The sequence below is a fragment of the Lithobates pipiens genome, unplaced genomic scaffold (genome assembly GCF_037356315.1).
Source record: "Lithobates pipiens isolate NorthernLeopardFrog02 unplaced genomic scaffold, aLitPip1_a1.2 Scaffold_23, whole genome shotgun sequence".
NCBI lineage: Eukaryota > Metazoa > Chordata > Amphibia > Anura > Ranidae > Lithobates > Lithobates pipiens.
Genome location: NW_027507785.1, coordinates 292,148,237 through 292,174,898, shown reverse-complemented (window position 1 = coordinate 292,174,898; position 26,662 = coordinate 292,148,237). Strand labels below are relative to the sequence as shown.

General features: G+C 46.0%; 1 protein-coding gene across 5 annotated transcripts in view; it reads right to left on the bottom strand.

Annotated features, from left to right (window-relative positions):
* The window catches only part of MCOLN3 (mucolipin TRP cation channel 3), an 89,069-nt gene that overhangs the window by 8,512 nt on the left and 53,895 nt on the right, over nucleotides 1-26,662 (bottom strand). For 3 of the 5 annotated variants that reach the window (XM_077450326.1, XM_077450329.1, XM_077450327.1), the window contains exons 10-13: nucleotides 23,005-23,154; nucleotides 14,603-14,707; nucleotides 4,442-4,564; nucleotides 4,154-4,360 (exon numbers count right to left, since the gene is read on the bottom strand). In XM_077450326.1, coding sequence (XP_077306452.1) covers nucleotides 4,154-4,360; nucleotides 4,442-4,564; nucleotides 14,603-14,707; nucleotides 23,005-23,154 — 585 coding nt within the window. The remainder of the gene's footprint in view (nucleotides 1-4,153; nucleotides 4,361-4,441; nucleotides 4,565-14,602; nucleotides 14,708-23,004; nucleotides 23,155-26,662) is intronic. The other 2 variants (XM_077450331.1, XM_077450328.1) reach the window with 1 other exon arrangement.

Here is a 26,662-nt window from a genome sequence, read left to right as displayed (position 1 = left end):
CTGAAGGTTTTTCCCTTACAGTATTCAGAATTTGTGAAAGACCCCCCAAACCATATATTTTCTAAAAGCATAGGACCAGTAGTATAAAAAAAAGTGCTACTGATTTTTAAGGCCCTGAAATTTTTGCACAAATGTGTATCAAATCACTATTTTCACAAAAAAAACACTAAAATCCTTATTTGCACACATAATCATAATATAATTTACGTAATTCCTGCTAAATTCCTACTAAGGCCTCGTTCAGTGGGGTGTACTAAAGAGTACGCCCATGGAGAGCCGTGTTTACCTGCACGGGGATACACAGGTATTCTGTGCATCCCTGTGCAGACAGTCCTATTCATGTCAAATGGGACACAGCAGCTGCAAGGACAGATCTGTCATCCATGTGGGTGTAGGTGCATGGACCCAAACCCAGACAGGTTGACTTCAGGGACATGCACCCACACGGATGTCAAGTTGGGAGCAGTGGTTGTGTCCTTGCAGCTGCTGCATCCCAATTGACATGAATGAGACTGCCTGCACAGGAATGCACAGAACACCTGTGCATACCCGTGCAGCTGCTGTGTCCCAATTGCCATCAATGGGACTGCCTGCATGGGGATACATGAAACACCTATGCATTCCTTTGCTGATAAACACGGCCCTGTAGTGGTACAAGACCTTAGGCTTTGTTAAAACTTACGTTTGGGGAGGGGGAGGCATGCAGTTGCGCCGCATTTGTTGGCAAAAATCGTATTAAAACAGGTGGTGAGGAGGCATTGGATAGTTTAGAAAAAAATAATAATTTAACTCTGTGACCCTGAGCTTATAACAGAGCAGGAATGTAGGTCTGTACGGCGTACGGATTTGGCCACCTGCTGGCACTTCTGTACTGACCTGGCAGTAAAAGGGTTAATGGAACAAAGACACTATTTCTCTTAGTAGGGATAGCCTTAGGCCGCATTCATATGGGCATACTTAAAAATACATCTGTGCAAAGGACTGTTTTCTCCAGCGGGATCCATTGGTGTTCCGGATACAGTCACTACACCTAATTTCACATCCGTGTGGGCGCATGTCTCGGAACGTAGACAGCATGAGTTTGTTGACATGCACCCACACAGATGTGAAATTGGGAGCAGCGGCTGTATCTGTGCAGCCACTGCGTCCCAAAACATGAATGGGACTGTCTGCACACAAATGCATGGAACACCTGTGCATCCCATACGGGCAAAAACAGACCTCATACAGGGTAAATCAGAGCTCCACCCAAAACTGGAAGCTTTGCTTATTTGCCTCCCCCTTCCCCCCCAATGCTGTATTTGGCACGTTTTGGGGGGGGTGGGGGAGCAGGTACCTGGTTTTGAAAGGTACCCGCTCCCACTTCTGGCTGATCTTGCCGCACCAAAGTCACAAAGTGCAGTACGCTTTACACATGCACAGTAGGGAACCTGCTGTGAAGCCACAAGGCTTCACTGCCGGTTTCCCTTACAATAAATGGCAGGAGGGAGCACCTGATCGAGACTCGAGACTCTTTACCACGTGATCAGCCATGTCCAATCACAGCTGATCATAGTGTAAACAGGAAGAGCCATTGATCGGCTTTTCCTCACTCGCATCTCACAGACGTGAGTAGAGGAGAGCCGATCAACTGCTCTCCTGACAGGGGGGTCTGTGCTGATTATCAGCGCAGTCCCCCCTCGGATGCCCGCCCAGGACCACCAGGGATTGGCACCACACTGCAGCATCAGGTATGCCACCCTAGACCATCAATCAGTGCCCAGGCAGCTGCCAATCAGTGTAAAATCAAAATGCCTGCCAGTGCCAGTGATGCCTATCAGTTACATCTATCAGTGCCAGCCATCAGTGCCCATCAATTCTGCCTATCAGTGCCCATTAGTGCCATCTATCAGTGCCACCCATAAGTACCCATCAGTGCAGGCTTTCAGTGCCCAGTGTCACCTATCAGTGCCACCCATGAGTGCCCATCAGTGCCGCCTATCAATGCCACCTATCAGTGTTGCCTATCAATGCCACCTATCAGTGTTGCCTATCAGTGCCACCTATCAGTGTTCATTGTCAGTGCCCATCAGTGCCACCTCATCAGTGCTGCCTCATTGGTGCAACTTATCAGTGGCCATCAGAGAAGGGGAAAACTTACTTTTTTAACTTTTTTTTTTCGTTCCTTTTTTATTCGTTTAGCAAAAAATAAAAACCGCAGAGGTGATTAAATACCACCAAAAGAAAGCTCTATTTGTGGGAACAAAATGATAAAAACTTAGTTTGGGTGCAGCATAGCATGACCGCACAATTGTTATTTAAAAAGTGACAGCGCTTAAAGCTGAAAATTGGCCTGGGCAAGAAGGTGCGAAAGTACCCGGTATTGAAAAGGTTAACATACAGCGCTTACCTAAGCAAAGTTCTGTTTGTTCTATGAGGGTGCCACTGACCCGCATAGCTTGGGCACCTAAATTCTAGTATTAAGTGATAATGATGACAGACACAATGGAAAGCATTCCAAACACAGGACACTTATCTAAAGAGAACTAGATTGAATACCCCCTTGTCAGAAAACACATTCTTACTCGGCTCTGCTCTGAATAATGTTCTGCTGACATCCAGGAGAGCCCAACACATTGCATCAAATACACTTGTTGCACATTTATTTTCAGTGCTAGAAGCCAGATGCATTTAGGTTTCAGCGTTAAGCCTAGTAAAAACGGTAGTGTGTACTATAAATAAGGCTCCTGTTACTAACCATATCACTTAACCCCTTTAACCCAAATGTAACTTCTGTATCCATTACGGTAATGCAGTCGGGCTGCATCTAGTGTAATAAATATGCTGCCCTTTTTATTTATTTTGTGCTATGAGCTGTAGCAAGGGATAAAGGATAAGTTCACCTTCCAATCATTATTAGGGTAGAATATGTAACATGTTCCCACTCCTGCAGCCTCTTCCCGATCCCCCATCTAATTGTGACAGCCAGCCGGGGATCTTCTCCTCGCATCTGCTATCATAATTTGAAAAGAACGCGGCCGCATGGGGCTCCGTTCACACGGGCGCATCATTCATTCACTGAATGAACTACAGTCAGGCAAGTACCGTTCTCCTGGCAACGGCCAAAGCCAGACATATCCATTGGATTGCCAGACAGAGAAGCGTGATTCGTCACTCCAGAGCACACGTCTCCACTGCTCTAGAGTCCGGTGGTAGTGTGCTTTACACCACTGCATTCAACGCTTTGCATTGCACTTGGTGATGTAAGGCTTGGATGCAGCTGCTCGGCCATGGAAACCCATTCCATGAAGCTCTCTACGCACTGTTGTTGTGCTAATCTGAAGACCATACGAAGTTTAGGGGTCTGTAGCTATTGACTCTGCAGACAGTTGGCGACTTCTGTGCACTATGCACTTCAGCATGCGCTGACCCCGTTCTGTCATCTTTAGGTGGCCTACCACTTCGTAGCTGAGTTTCTGTTGTTCCCAGTTGCTTCCACTTTGTTATAACACCACTAAAGCCCCATACACACTATCAGTTGTTCTGCTGAGTTTTTCCTTCAGATTTACCAAAACCATATAATATGAGGTCAAACCTTAGGAGTTTCAATTTGTATGCAATCAGGCATGATGCAAAATCAGGCATGAATCAAAACATGGTTTTGGTAAACCTGAAGGAAAAAATCAGCAGAAAAACTGATAGTGTGTATGGGGCGTAACAGTTGACGGTGGAATATTTAGTAGCAAGGAAACTTCATGGATGGACATATTGTACAGGTGGCAACCTATCACAGTACCACGTTTGAATTCACTGCGCTCCCGAGAGCGACCCATTCTTTCACAAATGTTTGTAGAAGCAGTCTGCATGTCTTGGTGCTTGATTTTATACACCTGTGGCCATGGAGGTGATTGGAACACCTGAATCCAGTGTCCCAATACTTTTGGCAATATAGGTGTATGTAACTGACCGCATGAATACTCTTTTGTATGAATGGGCACAAATTCCCACAGTCAACAACTGCGTTTATAAAGTAGCATGGAGGAAGACTTGGGATAATGTGTGACAACAGCAGTAAAGTAAATCGGAGGTGTTTTCTATAGTAGCTATTCCCAATTTTAGTTTTTAAATGCATTTTAAGGAATGAAAGCTAAAAGTCAACTGGAAATGAACCCACCTTAATTGTATCATAAGTGTCAGTAATCAGAGCAATGAAAAGGCTGAGAACCATATAGATGAATAGGCTGATGAAGGAGTAGAGGTAGACACGGCTGAACAGCCACACTAAATAGCTCTTCTGTTGCATGATGGAAAATGTAGTGAACATATCATCGCCATTTATCAGTGAGAACAGACACTCAGACACCATGTCCAGAGACCGGAACTAGGCAAGAAACAAGCACAACAGTCAGTACATTTACACCTGCTCTCGGATCATTAATATGGTGTCATGCTGGTACATTACCTTGGTGTGATAGGGTCCCAGAACAATCCAGCCACAGAAGCAGTAGCCTAAGTAGATCATGGCTGCACAGCAGCAAAAGCGCATCACATTTGGAAGTGCGGCTCTCAGAGTAAGGATCAAGAGCTGCGAAAAGCAAATGCATATAAAAATAACTTTGCATAATCTGGCATTCTTCCAATACAATCAACATAACTTCCACAGTTTTGCATAAAAATGAAATGCATAAAAATATACTACTGTATGTTACGTTCTAGAGAGAACAGCTTGGCACCACCCTATCCATCCTTCCATAACACTTAAGCAGGCAGTACTGTGGCTTGTTTGCAGATTTGCACAGCAGAACGCGTTCCATAGGAAACCATGGTAAATGGACTGTAGTACAAATCTGCAAAATGCAAAAAGCACTGAAACTGCATAGTTGTGAATCCAGCCTAAAGCCGGCCATAGACGGTTCGAATCTCAGCCGGTTCAGCAGGGACCGGCTGAGATTCGAACCATGTACAGGCAGGCTATTTGTATCCAAGTTAATCGATCGACTTGGGGACAACCAGCATGTTGGATCTTTCATGCAATTATTGGCAGTTGCTATAGCCACTAGCAATAACCACTGTGTGTTCTCCCGACAGGGACGGCTGTGTTAATGTGGGAATTGAGCGATTTTTCTTTCCTGCAATCTGAGGTAGCAGGAAAGAAAATCGCACCATCTATAGCTGCTTGACTGCATGAAGTTTGTATAATCTCTTTGTGCTTGCGAGGTGTTTTCTCCCACACTCAAAAACATTCTTGTAGGTTAATTGGCTTCTGAACAGGTATTAATAATATGTGTTTGCATGTGTGCATAAATGTATCATATGAACCTTAGACTGTAAGATCGTTGAGGGTAAATTGTTGGTGCTTTATAAATGCCTGTAATCAATGAATACCAGCCTGATGAGATAGCCCTGTGCTGAAGAGTTCCTGATATGCTGGTCAGGTGATAATGTCCGTGATCGCCGTTCTTTCTGTGCCTGAATGCACAATTTTTCATGTAAGAGTTTCTAGAAGCACTGAGGGCAGCATGAAAACAAAAACAGTTTCTATGGTAATATGGCTAAAACCGCAGCTCCAGAATACACTGTGCACATGCAATGCAAGCCATAGTGGTACTAGCAAGTCCACAGTTTTTGTCTGTATATATGTACAGTGGTGTGAAAAAGTGTTTGCCCCCTTCCTCATTTCCTGTTCCTTTGCATGTTTGTCACACTTAAGTGTTTCGGAACATCAAACCAATTTAAACAATAGTCAAGGACAACACAAGTAAACACAAAATGCAATTTGTAAATGAAGGTGTTTATTATTAAAGGTGAAAAAAAATCCAAACCATCATGGCCCTGTGTGAAAAAGTGATTGCCCCCTAAACCTAATAACTGGTTGGGCCACCCTTAGCAGCAACAACTGCAACCAAGCATTTGCGATAACGTGCAATGAGGCTTTTACAGCGTCCTGGAGGAATTTTGGCCCACTCATCTTTGCAGAATTGTCCTAATTCAGTTACATTAGAGGGTTTTCGAGCATGAACGGCCTTTTTAAGGTCATACCACAACATCTCAATAGGATTCAGGTCAGGACTTTGGCTAGGCCACTCCAAAGTCTTCATTTTGTTTTTCTTCAGCCATTCGGTGGTGGACTTGCTGGTGTGTTTAGGATCATTGTCCTGCTGCAGAACCCAAGTTCGTTTCAGCTTGAGTACACGAACAGATGGTCGGACATTCTCCTTCAGGATCTCTTGGTAGACAGCAGAATTCATAGTTCCTTTTATCACGGCAAGTCTTCCAGGTCCTGAAGCAGCAAAACAGCCCCAGACCATCACACTACCACCACCATATTTTACTGTTGGTATAATGTTCTTTTTCTGAAATGCAGTGTTCCTTCTACGCCAGATATACTTGGACACACACCTTCCAAAGAGTTCCACTTTTGTCTCATCGGTCCACAGAATGTTGTCCCAAAAGTCTTGGGGATCATCAAGATGTGTTGTGGAGAAATTGAGATGAGCTTTGATGTTCTTTTTGCTCAGCAGTGGTTTTCTCCTTGGAACTCTGCCATGCAGGCCATTTTTGGCCAGTCTTTTCCTGATGGTGGAGGCATGAACGCTGACCTTAACTGAGGCAAGTGAGGCCTGCAGTTCCTTGGACGTTGTTGTGGGGTCTTTTGTGACCTCTTGGATGAGTCGTCGCTGCGCTCTTGGGGTAATTTTGGGCGGCTGGCCACTCCTGGGAAGGTTCACCACTGTTCCATGTCTTCGCCATTTGTGGATAATGGCTCTCACTGTGGTTCGCTGGATTCCCAAAGCTTTGGAAATGGCTTTCCTGTCGCATCATGGCAGCATACACCTATGGGTTGTGGCTCCGCCCCCGCAACCTGATAGGACCGATTAACTATTAAATCTTGAGAGGGCCCCTGCTTCAGCATTCTCCTTTTTTTCCTCACCTGAGAAGACCGGACATCACCCCTTACCGCTATCGCCCCAGCCAGGTTCAAGCCTCTCCTGGGTGGAAGTCCTACCTGTACAGCCTCTAAATGAGCTTAATGGAGGAATCCCCACTCTGATGGTCTCAGGGGTATCGTTATTTACCTTTTCAAATCTTAAACAGATTTATTATGCAGCGGCCTCTAACCTGTACTTTCTAGGTATCTTCTGTTCCTTTCTTGTCAAGCTCTGTAGAACATCGCTCCTCGGGCGCCGATGATTGAACTCCTCTGCGCATGCGCTGGCGTTCAGTGCCTCGTTGCCTTGTCGGTTTGCCACTTTCCAAAATGGAGTCGAATGTCGTGGGACACTTCTGCGCATGTGCGGGATGACGTCGACGTCACGACGGCATTGGCGCGGGGTTTAAAAATGGCATTTTCGCTTTGTGCACCGTGGCTGCTGCTGCTTCACGACCAAGATCGTCTTTCGTCATTCCGATCGCTTCTTTCTTATATATATACATACATATCGTTCCCTTCGGATCTCAGGTCAGTCTCTTCGTTTCTAAAGTTCTTTTTCTGCAAATTGCATATCTCCCTATCTGTCTTTGCACACTGATTTCCGTTCGTTTTTAGGATTCACTCTTCATGGAGGCCGCTGCCCCAGCAGACCATCACCAGCCTATTAGGTAAGCGGGGTCAACTTGGTAAGTACGAAGAGGAAAAAGAGAGCCTGTCACTAACGCTGTCTAAATTGCACAGCCCTATCAGGTCATCCAGATCGTCGCACTCAAGGCGCTCAAGAAGAAGCCGCTCAAGTCATAGACGGGGCCAAGACCATAGCAGAAGCCGCTCAAGGCGCAGAGAGAGCGGAGATCACAGGAGGAGGCGATCAAGGTCCTACTCTCGACATGGACACTCCTACCACAGAAGATCCCCTACTAGCAGACATTCCTCTCGCGCTCAAAGTCTCCATCCCTCTGGAAACTCATGCTGGGTTTGTGGCGCAATAGCTCTCCCAGACAAGCTGGCCTGTCGTTCATGCTTCAATGAAGCAACAAAAGACAGGGAATTAGATCCCAGTATTCCAGCCACTGAATCGCCCCTCCAAATCGCAGGGCCGGAAACTAGCAGACCTTTGCAAGGCACCACATCTGCTGTTCCCTCCACTTCAAGGATGTCAGATCCTTTGTCAGATAATGATGACATTGACGCCTCTACCGGCTTCGACTTTGCATTAGTTGAACCCTTCATTAAATCAGTGAAGGAAGCGATCAACTGGGTGGAAGAGAAACAAACTCCTCAGAAGCTGAGGAAATATTTTCCAAATCTCAAGAAAGATCCTGAGACCTTCCCATTTATTGAGGAACTAGAGGATTTGATTAAAGAGGAATGGCAAAAGCCGGATAAGAAGATCAGTCTAACTAACAGGTTAGCAAAACTTTATTCCCTGAAGGAGCCTAGTGTCACTCCATTAGTGACCCCGCCAGTGGTGGATTCTTCTCTGATGCGTCTTGCCAGACATGTGACACTTCCAATCGAAGATGCGGTTACATTTAAAGATGCGCTAGATAGGAAAATTGACCTAGATCTGAAAAGATCTTACCTATCAGCAGGAGGCGCATGCAGACCAGCTGTGGCCCTAGCAGCTGTCGGTAGAGCCATTTCCAACTGGTCCGCCAATACCGAGAGACTGGTGTCAGAAGGGGAACAAGAGAAGGTAATCTCAGCCCTACAGGAACTATCTCTCGCAGGCGACTTTGTCGCAGAAGCCTCTGTAGATATAATTAAATCTACATCTAGAGCAATGCTGAGCTCAGTAACGGCCAGAAGGGCACTTTGGCTGAAACCCTGGTCTGCAGACCCATCCTCAAAGACAAACTGGTGCAAGATTCCATTTGACGGAGCAAATCTCTTTGGAGAAAAGCTAGATTCTGCGATTTCTAAAGTTACCGGGGGAAAATCGGGTCTGATCCCTTCAGACAGAAGATCTAAACAGCAAAGACCGTCAGCCCCCAGACGTAACCTCCCAGACAAGTATAGGGAGGCAAGATCCTATAGACCTGGCAAGGAGTACAGGAGAAACTGTACAGGAGAACTCAATCATCCTTCCTCAAGCTCCAGAAAGCCAAGACCCCTTCAGGGGATCAAAAGTCTTTTTGAAGGTGCGCCCGCCCAACCAGCTGTAGTAGGAGCCAGGCTAAGGTTGTTCAAGCAGGTATGGGCGGGGACATTAAAGGATCCATGGGCAGTGGCGACTGTCCAATTCGGACACAGATGGAGGTTCCGAAAGCACCCAAGGGACCATTTCCGAATAACAAAGATACCATCATCTCACCAAAAGAGAGTACTACTGAACGGATATGTTCAGGACCTAATCCAGAAGCAAGCTATAAGGGAAGTTCCTCTACCACAGAGAGGGAGAGGATTCTATTCTCCCCTATTTCTGGTAAAAAAGAAAACAGGAGACTTACGTCCTGTCATGGACTTAAAAAAACTCAATCACCGAATCCTGGTGGAGGCATTCAAAATGGAGAGTCTGCAGACAATCCTCCAGGCCATCAACATAGGAGATTGGATGCTCTCCATCGATTTACAAGACGCCTACCTGCACGTTCCCATTCACACCTCATTTCAGAAATTTCTCAGTTTTGTTGTAGGTCATCAACATTTCCAATTCCAAAGTCTCCCGTTCGGAATATCCACTGCTCCAAGAACATTTACAAAAGTGTTACTGCCAGTAATTGCCCTATTAAGGGAGCAAGGCCTGAGGGTGCACCACTACCTAGACGATATCCTTCTCCTGGCCGACAACCGAGATTCCCTCCTACTTCACCGCACAATCCTAATTTCCACCCTGCAAAAATTTGGGTGGCTGATAAATTGGGCAAAGAGCAGTCTAAATCCTACACAGCGAATGATTTTTCTGGGGGCAGAGCTGGATACCCGACTCAATACAATAGAACTCCCGGAGGAGAAAGTTCCTATCCTAATCCGGAAAGTAAAGAGATTACTCGTGGCCACTACCATCCCCGCCAGGGAATGTCTCAGTATTTTAGGGTCATTCTCGGCAACTATCCCAATGGTACAATGGGCCCAGTGGAATGCCAGGCCTCTCCAAATATCATTCCTCAAACAATGGAACGGCGTGTCAATGACCCAGCCGATAGTGATCCGGGAAGAGGTGAAGCAATCGCTATCATGGTGGACAAAACCACCCAATCTGAAGAGGTGCAAACGCTTAGTCCTTCTCTCTCAAGAAGTAGTCACATCGGATGCCAGCATGGAAGGATGGGGAGCACACTATCGTCACCACGCAGCCCAAGGTTGTTGGCCATTCAGGACACACGAGGTGGTTTCCAACTTATTGGAGATGAAAGCAGCTTTCCAGGCACTACTAGCCTTCAGCCCATTTCTGCAGGGAAAAGATGTCCTACTAAAGATGAACAATCGAGTGGCTGTGGCCTATATCAACAGGCAAGGAGGCACCAGGAGTCGCTCCATGTTGCAAGAAGTCCAACCAGTCTTCCAATGGGCGCAACTGAATTTAACCAGTCTCAGGGCAACATACGTGCCAGGTGTCCAGAACCAGATAGCAGACACTTTGAGTCGACAGTTCGTATCCAACCACGAATGGGCCCTAAGCAGTCAGGCCTTTTCTCTGATAACGAAGACTTGGGGGGTTCCGGATATCGATCTGGCAGCAACTCCAAACAACGCAAAGTGTCAGAGGTACCTGGCGAGAGTTCCCTTTCCTTCGGCGGAAGGCACGGATTGTTTACATCACAACTGGAATTTCCACCTAGGTTACGTGTTTCCACCAACTCCAATCATATCGAGGCTTCTACTCAGACTCAGGAAATCAAGTTCCACAGTCTTAGCAGTCCTGCCCTTTTGGCCGAGGAGGCCGTGGTTCACGACCCTACTCCAATTGAGTACAGCAGAACCATTGCCGCTCCCTGTGACAGCGGATCTACTCTCTCAAGGTCAATTCCTCCATCCATGCCCGGAGAAGTTACACCTAACAGCATGGAGACTGAAAGGGCTAGGTTCATAGCTCACGGATGCTCCCACAAAGTGATAAACACCCTTCTCCAAGCCAGAAGGTTTACCACTAATAACACTTACAAGAGAATATGGGATAAGTTCCTCTCGATCGCACAACAACAAGCCTGGGACCCTTCAGCCCCTACAGTTGCTCAGGTACTAGAGTTCCTTCAGCTAGGTCTTGACAAAGGTCTTGGTTCAAGCACCTTGAAAGTACACGTATCAGCTCTATCTGCCATAACGGGGGTGAAATGGGCTCAAGAACCTCTTATTTCTCAATTCCAGAAGGCTTGTCTAAGATTGAGACCTCCCAGAAAGCCCTCATTTCCAACTTGGGATCTTTCGTTAGTACTGGACTTCCTATCCCATGATCCTTTCTTTCCAGTTGAAAAAGCTTCCCTTTGGAATCTAACCCTCAAAATCACCTTTCTGATAGCGATTACATCAGCCAAGAGGGTGTCGGAAATGCATGCACTAATGGCAAAGGAACCATACCTTACCATCTACCCAGACAAGGTAGTTCTGAAACCTTCAGACCGCTTCGTCCCCAAAGTGGCTTCCTCCTTTCATTTTAATCAGGAAATATGCCTTCCCACTCTTTCTACAGAGCAGGGCGACCCTCATCCACTGGATGTAAAATCTAACTTACTGGCCTACCTCTCAAAGACCAGTGACTTCAGGAAAGTGGAAAACCTCCTAGTCATCCCTCATGGCTCCAGAAGAGGCCAGGCAGCTACTTCCCGCACCATCGCAGCATGGCTCGTGAAAACCATAAAGAAATCCTACTCTTCTAATCAAGCTCAGATACCTGAGGGCTTAAAGGCACACTCTACAAGGGCAATGGCAACCTCCTGGGCAGCTTTCTGCAAAGTCTCCTCAGAAACCATCTGCAAGGCAGCCACATGGTCTTCAAAAAGTACTTTTATATCCCACTACAAAGTGGACTCCGCTAGGTTGTCCACGGTGGAATTTGGTAGAGCGATTATTCAGTCCAATTCCTCCATTCCTTGTAAATAAACTTTTTCTGCTTAGACCCACCCAGTTTTGCGAGTTATTCCCCATAGGTGTATGCTGCCATGATGCGACAGGAAAACGGAAAATTGTATACTCACCTTTCCGTAATTTTCCTTTCCTGTTGCATCTCATGGCAGCATACAGATGCCCACCCGTCTAAGGTGAGGTATCTATATATTGAGAATGCTGAAGCAGGGGCCCTCTCAAGATTTAATAGTTAATCGGTCCTATCAGGTTGCGGGGGCGGAGCCACAACCCATAGGTGTATGCTGCCATGAGATGCAACAGGAAAGGAAAATTACGGAAAGGTGAGTATACAATTTTCCGTTTTATAACCCTTTCCAGACTGATAGATCTCAATTACTTTCTTTCTCAATTGTTCCTGAATTTCTTTGGGTCTCGGCATGATGTGTAGCTTTTAAGGATCTTCTGGTGGACCTTACTGTGTCAAGCAGCTCCTATTTAAGTGATGCCTTGATTGTGAACAGGTGTGGCAATAATCAGGCCTGGGTGTGGCTAGAGAAATTGAACTCAGGTGTGGACAACCACAGTTATAGTATGTTTTAACAAGGGGGGCAATCACTTTTTCACACAGGGCCATGATGGTTTTGATTTTTTTTCACCTTTAATAATAAACACCTTCATTTACAAATTGCATTTTGTGTTTACTTGTGTTGTCCTTGACTATTTTTTAAATTGGTTTGATGTTCCGAAACACTTAAGTGTGACAAACATGCAAAGGAACAGGAAATGAGGAAGGGGGCAAACACTTTTTCACACCACTGTATATATGTATATATGTATATATATATATATATATATATATATATATATATATATATATATATATATATATATATATATATATATATATATATATACACATATACATATATATACACATACACACAGTGCCTTGAAAAAGTATTCATACCCCTTGAAATTTTCCGAATTTTTATCATGTTACAACCAAAAACGTAAATGTATTTTATGTGTTAGACCAACAAAAGTGCCACAGAATTGTGAATTGGAAGGAAAATGATAAATCGTTTTCACATTTTCTTACAAATAAATATCTGAAAAGAGTGGCTGTATTCAGCCCCCTTTTCTCTGATACCCCACTTCTGTGTCTCAGCCAATGAGGAAGCAGAGAGGTGGGACACAGGCAGGTCTTGTGCACATCGCTGGATCAAGATCGGCTCAGGTATGTATTTATGGGGGCTGGGGGGTAAGCAACATACTGAAGGTTCTTTACCTTCATGCATACAATGCATGAAGGTAAAAAGTCTTCATCCTTTACAACCACTTTAAGGAGCACAACTGAGAGTTAATGAGAATTTGCAAAAAACTAAATCCATTTAGCCACTCTTCCTGATTTCTGATATATCTGTATCTGCAAATAAATGCAGAAATATCTGTATGGTAAATTTACATAAGGAAAAAAAAACAGATAAAAGAAGCCCTATAGACGTGGTGTATCTGGATTTTGCAAAAGCATTTGAGTTCCCCATAAACATTTACTGTACAAAATAAGGTCTGTTGGCATGGACCATAGGGTGAGTACATGGATTGAAAACTGGCTACAAGGGCGGGTTCAGAGGGTGGTGATAAATGGGGGTACTCGGAATGGTCAGGGGTGGTTAGTGGTGTCCCCCAGGGTTCTGTGCTGGGACCAATCCTATTTAATGTGTTCATAAACGACCTGGAGGATGGGGTAAACAGTTCAATCTCTGTATTTGCGAACAATACTAAGTTAAGCAGGGCAATAACTTCTCCACAGGATGTGGAAACCTTGCAAGAAGATCTAAACAAATTAATGGGATGGGCAACTACATGGCAAATGAGGTTTAATGTAGAAAAATTTAAAATAATGCATTTGGGTGGCAAAAATATGAATGCAATCTATACACTGGGGGGAGAACCTCTGGGGGAATCTAGGATGGAAAAGGACCTGGGGATCCTAGTAGATGATAGGTTCAGCAATGCCAAGCTGCTGCTAGCCAATCAAACAGAATATTGGCATGCATTAAAAAAGGTATTAATTTCAGGGATAAAGTGATAATTCTTCTGCTCTACAAGATTCTGGTCCAGCCACACGTGGGGTATGCTGTCCAGTTCTGGGCACCGGTCCTCAGGAAGGATGTACTGGAAATGGAGCGAGTACAAAGAAGGGCAACAAAGCTAATAAAGGGTCTGGAGGATATTAGTTATGAGGAAAGGCTGTGAGCACTGAACTTATTCTCTCTGGAGAAGAGACGCTTGAGAGGGGATATGATTTCAATTTACAAATACCGTACTGGTGACCCCACAATAGGGATAAAACTTTTTCACGAAAAAGGGAGTTTAACAAGACACGGCCACTCATTAAAATGAAAAGAAAAGAGGCTTAACCATAAACTGTGTAGTGGGGTTCTTTACTGTAAGAGCGGCAAGGATGTGGAATTCCCTTCCACAGGTGGGGAACATCGATAGTTTCAAAAAACTATTAGATAAGCACACGAAATACAGGGATATACAATGTAATACTGACATATAATCACACATCACATACATAGATTGGACTTGATGGACTTGTGTCTTTTTTCAACCTCACCTACTATGTAACTATGAAAACCAAATGAAAATTAAACAATCCACATGGGGAGTACTTACATTATATTTCTGAAAGAACCCTAAATAACGGATAACTCCCAGCCATACTAGCATGGTAGATGTCCCCAGGAGAATGCTGCACACATCATAGCTTGCCAGGCTCTGCTTGAGAATAAAAACATATAATTAGTGTACATGGTTTTTAAGTTTTTTTTTTTTTTCTTTCAGAAACATTACAATTTCAAATGATAAAAAAAGACACATGCTAGGACCATGATACAAAATAACAGATGCCATATAAGGCGTTTGCACATGCGTTTTGCTTCTGTAAATGTAATCCCCATCTTAAAGTGATATTAAACCTCTTTTTTTTTCTTGGTACATTTCAGTGCACGTTCTCCATACTTAAAGATGCCTAGTCTTAGTTCGGTCTTAGCTGGTCCCCAAACTGCTGCCCCCGCTGCCTTGTTTGTGGGTTTCTCCTTTACCTAACCAGCTGCTAACAAGCTGCCTATATACACAGTCCTGCCCTGGACCAAAGCCCGGCAAGACATACCCTACTACCTCCTCCCAGAATGACAGCTGAAGCAGCCAACCCTAAATGCCTCAGTACTCTCCTCTATAATCCGGAAGTTTGGGGAAGCAGCAGGGACTGTCCCGGAGCCAGTGGTTGTGGCATGGTGCTTCGGCCTTTTTAGGGTTAAAACAGGCTGCATGGAGGTAACATAAAATGGTAATTATGACCAGAGTAGTAATTATTTTTTTATCCTAATGCAATCTATGCATTAAAGTGGTTGTAAACTTTTATTTTTTATTTTTTTTACCTACAGGTAAGCCTATAATAAGGCTTACCTGTAGGTAAAATGAATATCTCCTAAACCTGTACTCGTTCGTGCATGCGTGGGAGTGACATCGCAGCTCCAGCACTGTGAGTGGCCGGAGCCCCGGATGACGTCACTCCCACGCATGCATGCAGGATTATCCTTAGCAGCTGGGCCGTCACAGTGCATGCGCCGCTGACGTTGGAAGAAGCGCCAAGGGCAAAATGTTAGCTCCCTTAGCGTGGACCGGGATGTGATACAGGGACCTCATTCTAAGATGAGTTTTTCATAATGAGCTAGTATGCATTGCATACTAGCTTATTATGCCATTGCCATTATGCCATTGCCTAAGAGGGTTTTTTTTCTTTTTTGTGTGTTTTTTTTTCCCGTGTGCAGGTATACTTCCACTTTAAGATGAAAAACCTTTTGTGTAGCAGCCCCCCCCATTACTTACCTGAGCCCCATCTCTCTCCAACGATGTCCACGACTGTCCTTTGGGGCACCCACGACTGTCAATCAGTGTCAGGGCTCTGTGTCTGAATGGACACACACTGAGCTGTGACTTGGTTTGGGTGCCCCCATAGGAGGCTACTGACTGTGGGGGCACTGGACAGGAGGGAGGGGCCGGGAGCACAGAAGAGGGACCAGAGAAGAGGAGGATCCGGGCTGCTCTGTGCAAAACCAACTGCATAGAGGAGGCAAGTATAACATGTTTGTTATTTTAAAAAAAGCAAAAAAACAGACTTTACAATCACTTTAAGGCTAGGACCAGTTATTGGAACAAATCAAATGGTATAGATATACAGGCACAGGGAAAAGATCTGTATATAGTATATAAAGCATGTGGGGAGGTGCAACACAGTGCAAGTCCAGTTGAAAAAAACAGAACTTGTATTAAAGTTAAAGTTAGGTAATTCACAACAAGCCCGGCGGGATGACAACCAACCGAGGACCCTCACAGGATGTAACAGCAGTGTGTACCAGAACAGGTCTCGGATGTACCGATAGCATCTGTCTTGAGGGGCAGAATGTGGCCTGGCCAGTCCATACCCAAGCGGGGAGGCTTCCAGGAAGGACGGCGTGTTCCTATCCTTTCCTTACTCGTTTGGAACCTCTCACTACCATTGTTCACTGTCCCTGACAGATGCGTAACCTGTCCCTACACTAACCACATGTGAAAAGCGCGCCCAGCCCAGGAGCCAGGGTTTCAAATAGACTCTGCCTGACCCAAAATGGTCTCCAGAGTCACATGGGGCAAAAGCATCCAATTGGATAGCTTCCCCAGTGACCCAGGAAACCATAGCGGAACCATGTTCCTCTCGACTCCCCCTTCAACTGCAATGTTGCAAAGGTCAAGCGCCTCCGACAGTGGAGAAAACAGCCTGCACCTGCCTACAAACAGATCACACAGAAAAACTGAGTACAGTGATATAAATGATGTTCAGTTTATAGATCCTATGGTATTTAATACAGGTTTGGATTTTTGAACAGAAAATATTTTAAATTAAATTTGAAGAAAGAGGACAGTTTAAAGACCAGGGGGTGCACGGACATTATTGCCAATGTGATGGATAGCCCCAATTGCTCAAGGGCTTGGATTGTGATGGTGTATATGTACCACCCAGAGTCCTGACCTTTATTAGGTAGACAAGATAATTAATGAGATACACCCAACCACAACCATTAGATAACAGTGTTGTAGTGAGGAGCTAGGGGGAAAGTTTGGACTTTCCTTGCAAATCTTTTGCTTCTCTGCGAGCTCTACGCTTAAAGCTGAACCTCACACAAGGTACTATCAGTTTATGTCAGGTGAAACAGGGAATGAGGTAGAGCTGTAAGAAGTAATAAATAATAAATGATGGCACTGGAAATTACATACGTCAATCGATTGCTAAAAACAGTTTACTGGTCAGCCAGTGCAGGGAATCAGGTGCAGCGATAGAAATCTGAATATTCTTCATCAATGAATAATTTATAGAAAGAGTGGCCTACAGAATCAGGTAATGAGGAATTGTAGAGGAGCTGATATGGTGATTAGAACTACAAAGTTTACCGATTGTATCAGGTAGTACAAGGAGCTAGTATCTTTGGACCTAGGAACATTTAACAGATCAGCTTGAAGAAGGAAACAGGTGTTGCATAAATGATTAAGGCATAACAGAATTTGGTGAACCCACTGTTTCCCCACGGGTGACAGCTCACTAAAACAGGCCATAGATGATACAATTTTCTTTCCTGCAACCACAGGATACATAGTGATTATTGCTAGCTGCTATAGCCACTGGAAATAATTGCATGCTAGAAATCCGACATACTGATGGTGCCCAAGTCGGTCAATGAATACATTTGGGTACAATCAGCCTGCCCGTTCATGAATCGAATCTCAGCCAGCCCCTGCTGAAACGGCTGCAATTCGAGACATCTATGTTTGGCCTAACAGGCAGGACACATGCGGAAACAGCACAAAGGACAGGAGTGACATTCTCAGAAGGTGGGCTGAGATGACAGACAAATGCAGAAACTAGGCAAACAGTCAGAGCAGCTACAAAGGTCCAAATCACAGGAGTCATCCTGAACAGTGCAGACAGAAGTAAAGAACACCCTGTTGATCAGGAACAGGCAATGTCCAGCAGTCTATTTAAGCATTCCTGAAGGGGGCAGATGTGCACTGCAGAGTGACCTAAGCTGCATCACTGAGTAACGACCAGCAGTTGGTAAAGGTACAAGGCATTACATACGAACAAAGAAGATGAAGCCAGGTGATGGAAAACTAACAGTAATAGGAGTAGGGTTGTATATAAGCTAACATGTCATGAAAGTGGTAAGCATATGGCAATGGACCTTTTTGAACACCCCAGAAAGCAGGTCATATGTGGTAATGATAGCTAAGAATAATTATCAAACCAGTAAGTACCAGCAGACATGTGCTGGAAGTTATGAAAAAGTAATAGCACAGGTGGTGCAGGAAATTGGCTGCCATAATGGGAGCTCTAAAATGCTATTAGAACAAGCCATGTAAGGATCGGTAGTGATAATGCAAGTCATTAGCAAGTTATTAGCTTGCTTCATCACACTGCAATATGGCACCACCATGGTACTCGAGTGATACAGATTTTAAATATTAGCTTTTGGTTGAATGACCCTTTTACTGAATTAATGGATTGCATGTTTACATAAATCTTTTACCCTGGGGTCTGTGCATGATAAATATCCAAAGTCAAATCAAACTGTGCCCTACTGTCAGTGTGCAACTGACTACAAATGGGTTACAGACAAAAATTTGAAAATAACACTAAATTCACAATCACAGGTATCCCTATAATTCCATTTCTCCCCTTCAGATTTTCCTTTCCCCTCCACCTTTTTTGTTATTTTTTATTAGTAGTTGAATGAATTTATTATTTTGTGGTAATTCACACATAGACACACCCTAGCACATAACATAATCCAAAAATTATAGAAAAATTGATGGATAAACTGCTTCATATATTCTTCCACCCTTACCCAGCACCCACAAACCTGTATAATAATAATAATGAACTAAACTAGAGATATCAGAATGCTATGTCTTGTGAATAGTAGATACTGTATTCCAGTGATCTCCAAACTGCAGCCAATTGCATGCCTTTATGCATCCACTGTGCATTGTTCCTCCCACTGACACCAACAATGAGCATCATTCCTTCCACTGACACCAACAGTGGGGAACTGTTCCTCCCACTGACACCAATGATGTGATACTATTCCTTCCACTGACACCAACTATGGGGCATAATTCATCTCCCTGATATCAACAGTGGAACACCATTCCTGTCACTAATATCAATGATGAGGCACTATTTCTCCTTCTACTGACCACAGGAGCTACAGTGTCTTAAAAAAAGTATTCACACCCCTTGACATTTTTCACACTTCGTCACATTACAACCAAAAACATAAATGTATTTTATTATTAGGATTTTATGTGATAGATCAACAAAGGGACACATAATTGTAAAGTGGAAGGAAAATGATAAATGGTTTTAATTTTTTTTTACAAATAAATATATGAAAAGTGTGGCGTACATTTGTATTCAGCCCCCCGGAGTCAATACTTTGTAGAACCTCCTTTCACTGCAATTACAGCTGCAAGTCTTTTTGGGGATGTCTCTACCAGCTTTGCACATCTAGAGAATGACATTTTGCCCATTCTTCTTTGCAAAATAGCTCAAGCTCTGTCAGATTGGACTGAAAGCGTCTGTGAACAGCAATTTTAAAGTCTTGCTAGATTCTCAATTGGATTTAGATTTGGACTTTGACTGGGTCATTCTAAAGCCGCGTACACACGATCCAACTATCCGGCGGAAAAGTCAATCCGCTCGTGTGTGGGCTCCGGCAGACTTTTTTTACCCAAAAGTCCGCGGACTTAGAAAGTAATTTTGACTCAAAATACGGCCGTGTGTGTGCTAGTCCGCCGTACTTTTGAAATGAACGGACTTTCCCGCACGGAGAAAAGTCCGTTCATTTTGAGCGCAGCTCCAGGTAGAGGGGACTAGCGAAGGAAGTCAATGTCGCCGCCTTCGGAGGCGAGATTGACGTGTCGCTGGCCCTGCCACCTGGTATGGACTTAAAGGGGAAGCCCTACGCTGAAAAAACGGCATGGGGGTCCCCCCCAGGTCCATATCAGACCCTTATCCGAGCACACTACCCGGCCGGTCAGGAAAGGGGGTGGGGACGAGTGAGCCGTACCAGGCCGCGTGCCCTCAACATGGGGGGGTGCTTTGGGAAACCAAAGCACCTTGTCCCCATGTTGATGAGGACAAGGGCCTCTTCCTGACAACCCTGGCCGTTGGTTGTCGGGGTCTGCGGGAGGGGGGCTTATCGGAATCCGGGAGCCCCCTTTAATAAGGGGGCCCCCAGATCCCGGTCCCCCCACCCTATGTGAATGAGTATGGGGTACAATGTACCCCTACCCATTCACCTGTGAAAAAAAATGTAAATAAAACACAACACACAAAGGTTTAAAATAATTTATTGCACAGCTCCGGGGGTCTTCTTCCGTCTTGGGGGGGGTCTTCTCACCAGACTCCTATGCTATCTTCTGCTCTTTTACTAGCTCTTTTACTAGCGGAGGAGCCCGGCTTTCTTCTTCGTCGCCGCCGCCCGGGGGTCTTTTTCTGACTTCGGGGGGTCTTGCCCCCCTCTTTGGGGGTCTTGTTCCCCTCTTCGGTTCTTCTTGCCGGGCCACCGCGCCTTTTTCAGCATCCTCTGGGACTGTGACATCATAATGGGCGGTGATGTCATCCGGTGATGTCCCTATATAAGTCGCTGCACGTCGCGTGTCCTGTCATTGGGACCGGAGACAGCGACGAGGCAACATCTCCAGAAGAGAAGAACAGAAGACAGCGACAGCGGCGACAGAAGACCGGGCCACCGCCAGTAAAAGAGCTAGAAGAAGGCGCGGTGGCCCAGCAAGAAGAACCGAAGAGGGGGACAAGACCCCCGAAGAGGGGGACAAGACCCCTGAAGTCGGAAGAAGAGGGCGGCGGCAAAGAAGAAAGCCAGGCTCCTCCGCTAGTGAAAGAGCTAGCAAAAGAGCATAAGATAGTGGAGGAGTCTGGCGAGAAGATCCCCGGAGCTGTGCAATAAACCATTTTAACCCTTGCGTGTTGTGTTTTTTTTTTTGTACATTTTTTTCACAGGTGAATGGGTAGGGGTACACTGTACCCCATACTCATTCACATAGGGTGGGGGGCCGGGATCCGGGGGCTCCCTTATTAAAGGGGGCTCGCAGATTTCGATAAGCCCCCCGCCCGCAGACCCCGACAACCAACGGCCAGGGTTGTTGGGAAGAGGCCCTTGTCTTCATCAACATGGGGACAAGGTGCTTTGGGGGGGGACAAGGCACCCCCCCCATGTTGAGGGCACGCGGCCTGGTACGGCTCAGGAGGGGGGGGGGGCGCTCGCTCATCCCGACCCCCTTTCCTGGCCGGCCGGGTAGCGTGCTCGGATAAGGGTCTGGTATTGATCGGGGGGATCCCCACGCCGTTTTTTTCGGCATAGGGGGTTCCCCTTAAAATCCATACCAGACCTAGGGGCCTGGTATGCTCTCGGAGGGGAACCCACTCCGTTTTTTATTTTTTTTATTTTTATTTGGCGTGGAGTTCCCCCTTGAGAGCTCATTCTCTGATGGGCCATGGCAAAAGTCACCTGGCCTGGGGCGACTTAAAGTCGTGTTGTAAGTCGCCCCAAGTCGTGTACAAGTCATGTTCAAGTCGTGTCCAAGTTGCCTCCAAATGTCGTGTTGCCCCTTTTTTAAACCCGAGCCTAAAGGGGGCTGAATGCAAATGCATGTCAAACTTTTCAGATATTTATTTGTAAAAGATTTTGAAAACCATCTATCATTTTCCTTACACTTCACAATTATGTGCTACTTTGTGTTGGTCTTTTACATAAAATCCCCAAAAAATACATTTATGTTTTTGGTTGTAACATGACAAAATGTCTAAAATTTCAAGGGGTGCGAATACTTTTTTAAGGCACTGTATGTAATTTTTTACTCCTGCTAACCACCAAGCCTGAGACATTGTCTATTTACAATAACATTGAGACATTTTCTACACTCACTGGCCACAGTCCAGCCCTCCTGTCTGAGGGACAGTAAACTGGCCCTTTGTTTAGGAAGTTTGGAGGCCCCTGCTATATTATATGTATACAGCTGTACATGTTGAAACATAAATATGTCACAATTATGACATAACTTGTCAATTAAAGCTCCAATGGGGCTTCCCAGGGAAATTTTAAAAGATCTGGGGCTGGTTGCTGGATACCCTGGGCCTTAGTCCCACTGATCTTATTATGGATAGAATATTATCGTGTGGTTATGTGTCCTAAATTCTCTTTATCCAGCTTTTCTTATTGCCATTGTACTGATGGCGACTTTGTTTGTGTCTTGACTTGTGTAACAACTGTGCTGGACTGATGTTGATGTTTTATTGAACTCACTTTTTTTTTTCAATAAAATGTACCTTTTTCCGAGAGAAAAAAATTGAGCTCCAATTCCATCACTTATAAGCAGGGCTTTTTTTGTCAGAGAATAGGTGCAAAAATTCAACCACCCTGCGCACAATGAATAGTGGGTGTGGTCAAAGTGCATTAGTGAGAGGGTCTTCAAGGTGCATTGTTGAATAAAAGCAAGCGTGCGTTACATACAGAGTGCAGGGTTCAGGAGTGCATTATGCAAAGGGTGTAGGGTTTCATAAGTGCATTATGTACAGAGTTCAGGGTTTAGGAGTGTGCTATGCACAGAATGCAGAGTTTAAGAGTGCACTACTCACAAATATGCAATGTTCAGGAGTGCGCAACGCACACAGTGCAGGATTCAGGAGTGTGCTAGGCACACATGCCAGTTTACAGCCACAAATATCTTCTCCCAAATTCTCAGCAACCCACTCTTAGTACAGAGCTCTCCTCCTATCCCCAAATCCCCCCTCCCCCACCTAGGCAGTATCAAAGAAATGGATTGCTGCAAAAAAGCAGCTACTCTACAATTTACATCAGGTAGCGCAGGCTGAAAAAAATGAGACTGAAACTTTTTACGAGGGCATAATTCATTTTAGGAAGATTTCAATATGGAGGCCCACATGTTTTTTGCCTACTAACCTTTGCCTGGATCTCCATCTTCAGAATGGAACCTACGATGGATAAAATATCACTCACAATAATGAGAATGTACCAGCCATTGACAAACTCCATTTGGTCTGACCAGGACACAGCCTTTGACAATCGTTGTTGAACATACATTACATATTCCTGAAAAATTAATAAATATATGGTTTATTAATCAGGCAAGTATGGGTATTCATGGAGTTGGCAGAATTCATGTATTTGAATAAACAATTTCCTAACAGTTTTATGTACTGTGAGCTTCCAAGCATACACCTAATGAGCATCCACAAAACTTTAGACCACATTTAAGCCTCTCTATGACCAAGTATGAAACACGTCTGAGAGGGGAGGTCTACATGTGTTGCTTTTATTGTAGAATAAAAATTGTCTGAGCCGAGTGATGTCATCGGTGTGCAACTTTTCCTTTTTCACATTTAAACCTAGTTGTCACTGCCAAATCAGTTTCAGGACAGTGAATTATTTTATTGGCATTTGCACAATTGTGCGTGTTGTGCGAGAGACAGCCCTATTCTCGATTAATATTTCGCCATCCTTATATACATAGTTACATAGTAGGTGAGGTTGAAAAAAGACACAAGTCCATCAAGTCCAACCTATGTGTGTGATTATAAGTCCAACCTATGTGTGTGATTATATGTCAGTATTACATTGTATATCCCTGTATGTTGTGGTCGTTCAGGTGCTTATCTAATAGTTTTTTGAAACTATCGATGCCCCCCGCTGAGACCACCGCCTGTGGAAGGGAATTCCACATCCTTGCTGCTCTTACAGTAAAGGACCCTCTACGCAGTTTAAGGTTAAACCTCTTTTCTTCTAATTTTAGTAAATGACAATGTGTCTTATTAAACTCCCTTCCGCAGAAAGTTTTATACCTATTGTGGGGTCACCAGTACAGTATTTGTAAATTAAAATCATATGTCGTCTCAAGCGTCTCTTCTCCAGAGAATAAGTTCAGTGCTCGTAACCTTTCTTTATATCTAATATCCTCCAGTCCCTTTATTAGACGTTTATGGGGAACTGTATCAAATGCTTTTGCAAAATCCAGATACACCATGTCTACGGGCCTTCCTTATAGAAGGTTAATAGATTGGTTTGGCAAGAACGATTCTTCATGAATCCATGCTGATTACTGTTAGGCCGCGTACACACGGGCGGACTGTCTGCCCAACTTAGTCCGCTGAAACACATTTGAGCGGACAGTCCGCTCGTGTGTGGGCTTCAGCGGACTTTTTCAGAGGACAGTCTGACGAACAAAGTCTTACGGAATTTCCGTAAGATTGTCCGTCCAAACTTGGTTTGAGCGGACAGTCCGCCCGTGTGTGTGCCAGTCCGCTGTACTTTCGAAATGAGCGGACTTTTCCCGCCCGGAGAAAAGTCTGCTCATTTCGAGCGCGTCTCCAGGTAGGCGGAGCACGCGACGGAGACGTCGCGGGCCCCACCGCCTGGTATGGACTTAAAGGGGAACCCCAACGCCGAAAAAAATCGGCGTGGGGGTGCCCCCCAAGTCCACAACAGACCCTTGTCCGAGCACGCTACCCGGCCGGCCAGGAAAGGGGGGCGAGCGAGCGCCCCCCCCCCCTCCTGAGCCGTACCAGGCCGCGTGCCCTCAACATGGGGGGTGCCTTGGGGAAGGGGGGGGCGCGCGGCCCCCCCACCCCAAAGCACCTTGTCCCCATGTTGATGAGGACAAGGGCCTCTTTCCGACAACCCTGGCCGTTGGTTGTCGGGGTCTGCGGGCGGGGGGCTTATCGGAATCCGGGAGCCCCCTTTAATAAGGGGGCCCCCGGATACCGGCCCCCCACCCTATGTGAATGAGTATGGGGTACAATGTACCCCTACCCATTCACCTGTAAAATAAAAGTACCAAAAAAAAACACAACACACGAGATAAAATATTTTATTGCACAGCTCCGGGGGTCTTCCGTCTTCGGGGGTCTTCTCGCCGGACTCCTCCGCTATCTTCTTGTAGCTCTTTTGCTAGCGGAGGAGCCCAGCTTTCTTCCTCCCCGCCGCCGGCCTCTTCTCCCGACTTCGGGGGTCTTGTCCCCCTCTTCGGTTCTTCTGCCGGGCCACCGCGCCTTCTTATAGCTCTTTTACAGGCGGTGGCCCGGTCTTCTGTCGCCGCTGTCGCCGCCGCCGCCGCCTTCCGTTCTTCTTCTTCTCCAGGAGATGTTGCCTCGACGATCTCTCCGGCCGGAATGCCAGAGCCGCGCTGCGCGGCCACTTATATAGTGACAATGGGGCGGTGTCACATGGTATATGTCACATGGGTTTGTGTCACATGGTGACCCTGCCCCCTTACGATGTCATAGTCCCCATGTGACATCAACCCATGTGACCAACCCATGTGACATATACCATGTGACACCGCCCCTTGTCCCTATATAAGTGGCCGCGCAGCGCGGCCCTGGCATTCCGGCCGGAGAGATCGTCGAGGCAACATCTCCTGGAGAAGAAGAAGAAGAAGAAGAAGAACGGAAGGCGGCGGCGGCGACAGCGGCGACAGAAGACCGGGCCACCGCCTGTAAAAGAGCTATAAGAAGGCGCGGTGGCCCGGCAGAAGAACCGAAGAGGGGGACAAGACCCCCGAAGTCGGGAGAAGAGGCCGGCGGCGGGGAGGAAGGAAGCCGGACTCCTCCGCTAGCAAAAGAGCTACAAGAAGATAGCGGAGGAGTCCGGCGAGAAGACCCCTGAAGACAGAAGACCCCCGGAGCTGTGCAATAAAATATTTTATCTCGTGTGTTGTGTTTTTTTTTGGTACTTTTATTTTACAGGTGAAAGGGTAGGGGTACATTGTACCCCATACTCATTCACATAGGGTGGGGGGCCGGTATCCGGGGGCCCCCTTATTAAAGGGGGCTCCCGGATTCCGATAAGCCCCCCGCCCGCAGACCCCGACAACCAACGGCCAGGGTTGTCGGGAAGAGGCCCTTGTCCTCATCAACATGGGGACAAGGTGCTTTGGGGTGGGGGGGCCGCGCGGCCCCCCCTTCCCCAAGGCACCCCCCATGTTGAGGGCACGCGGCCTGGTACGGCTCAGGAGGGGGGGCGCTCGCTCGCCCCCCTTTCCTGGCCAGCCGGGTAGCATGCTCAGACAAGGGTCTGTTGTGGACTTGGGGGGCACCCCCACGCCGATTTTTTTCGGCGTTGGGGTTCCCCTTTAAGTCCATTCCAGGCGGCGGGGCCAGCGACGTCTCCTTCGCGGGCCCCGCCTACCTGGAGACGCGCTCGAAATGAGCGGACTTTTCTCCGCGTGTGTGGGCGAGTCCGTTCATTTCAAAAGTAGAGCGGATTGTATGGCGGACTTAGTCCGCCGTATTAGTCCGCTCAAAAAGTGCCGTGTGTGGGCAAGTCCGTTCATTCAAAAGTTTGGACGGACTGTCTGTCGGATTGTCTGACAAACTTAATTGGCCAGACAATCCGCCCGTGTGTACGCGGCCTTACTGATACCGTTTTCATTACTAAAATCTTGTATATAGTCCCTTATCATCCCCTCCCAGAGCTTGCATACTATTGATGTTAGGCCAACTGGTCTGTAATTCCCAGGAATGTATTTTATCCCTTTTTTAAATATTGGTGCTACATTGGCTTTTCTCCAATCAGCTGGTACCATTCCAGTCAGTAGACTGTG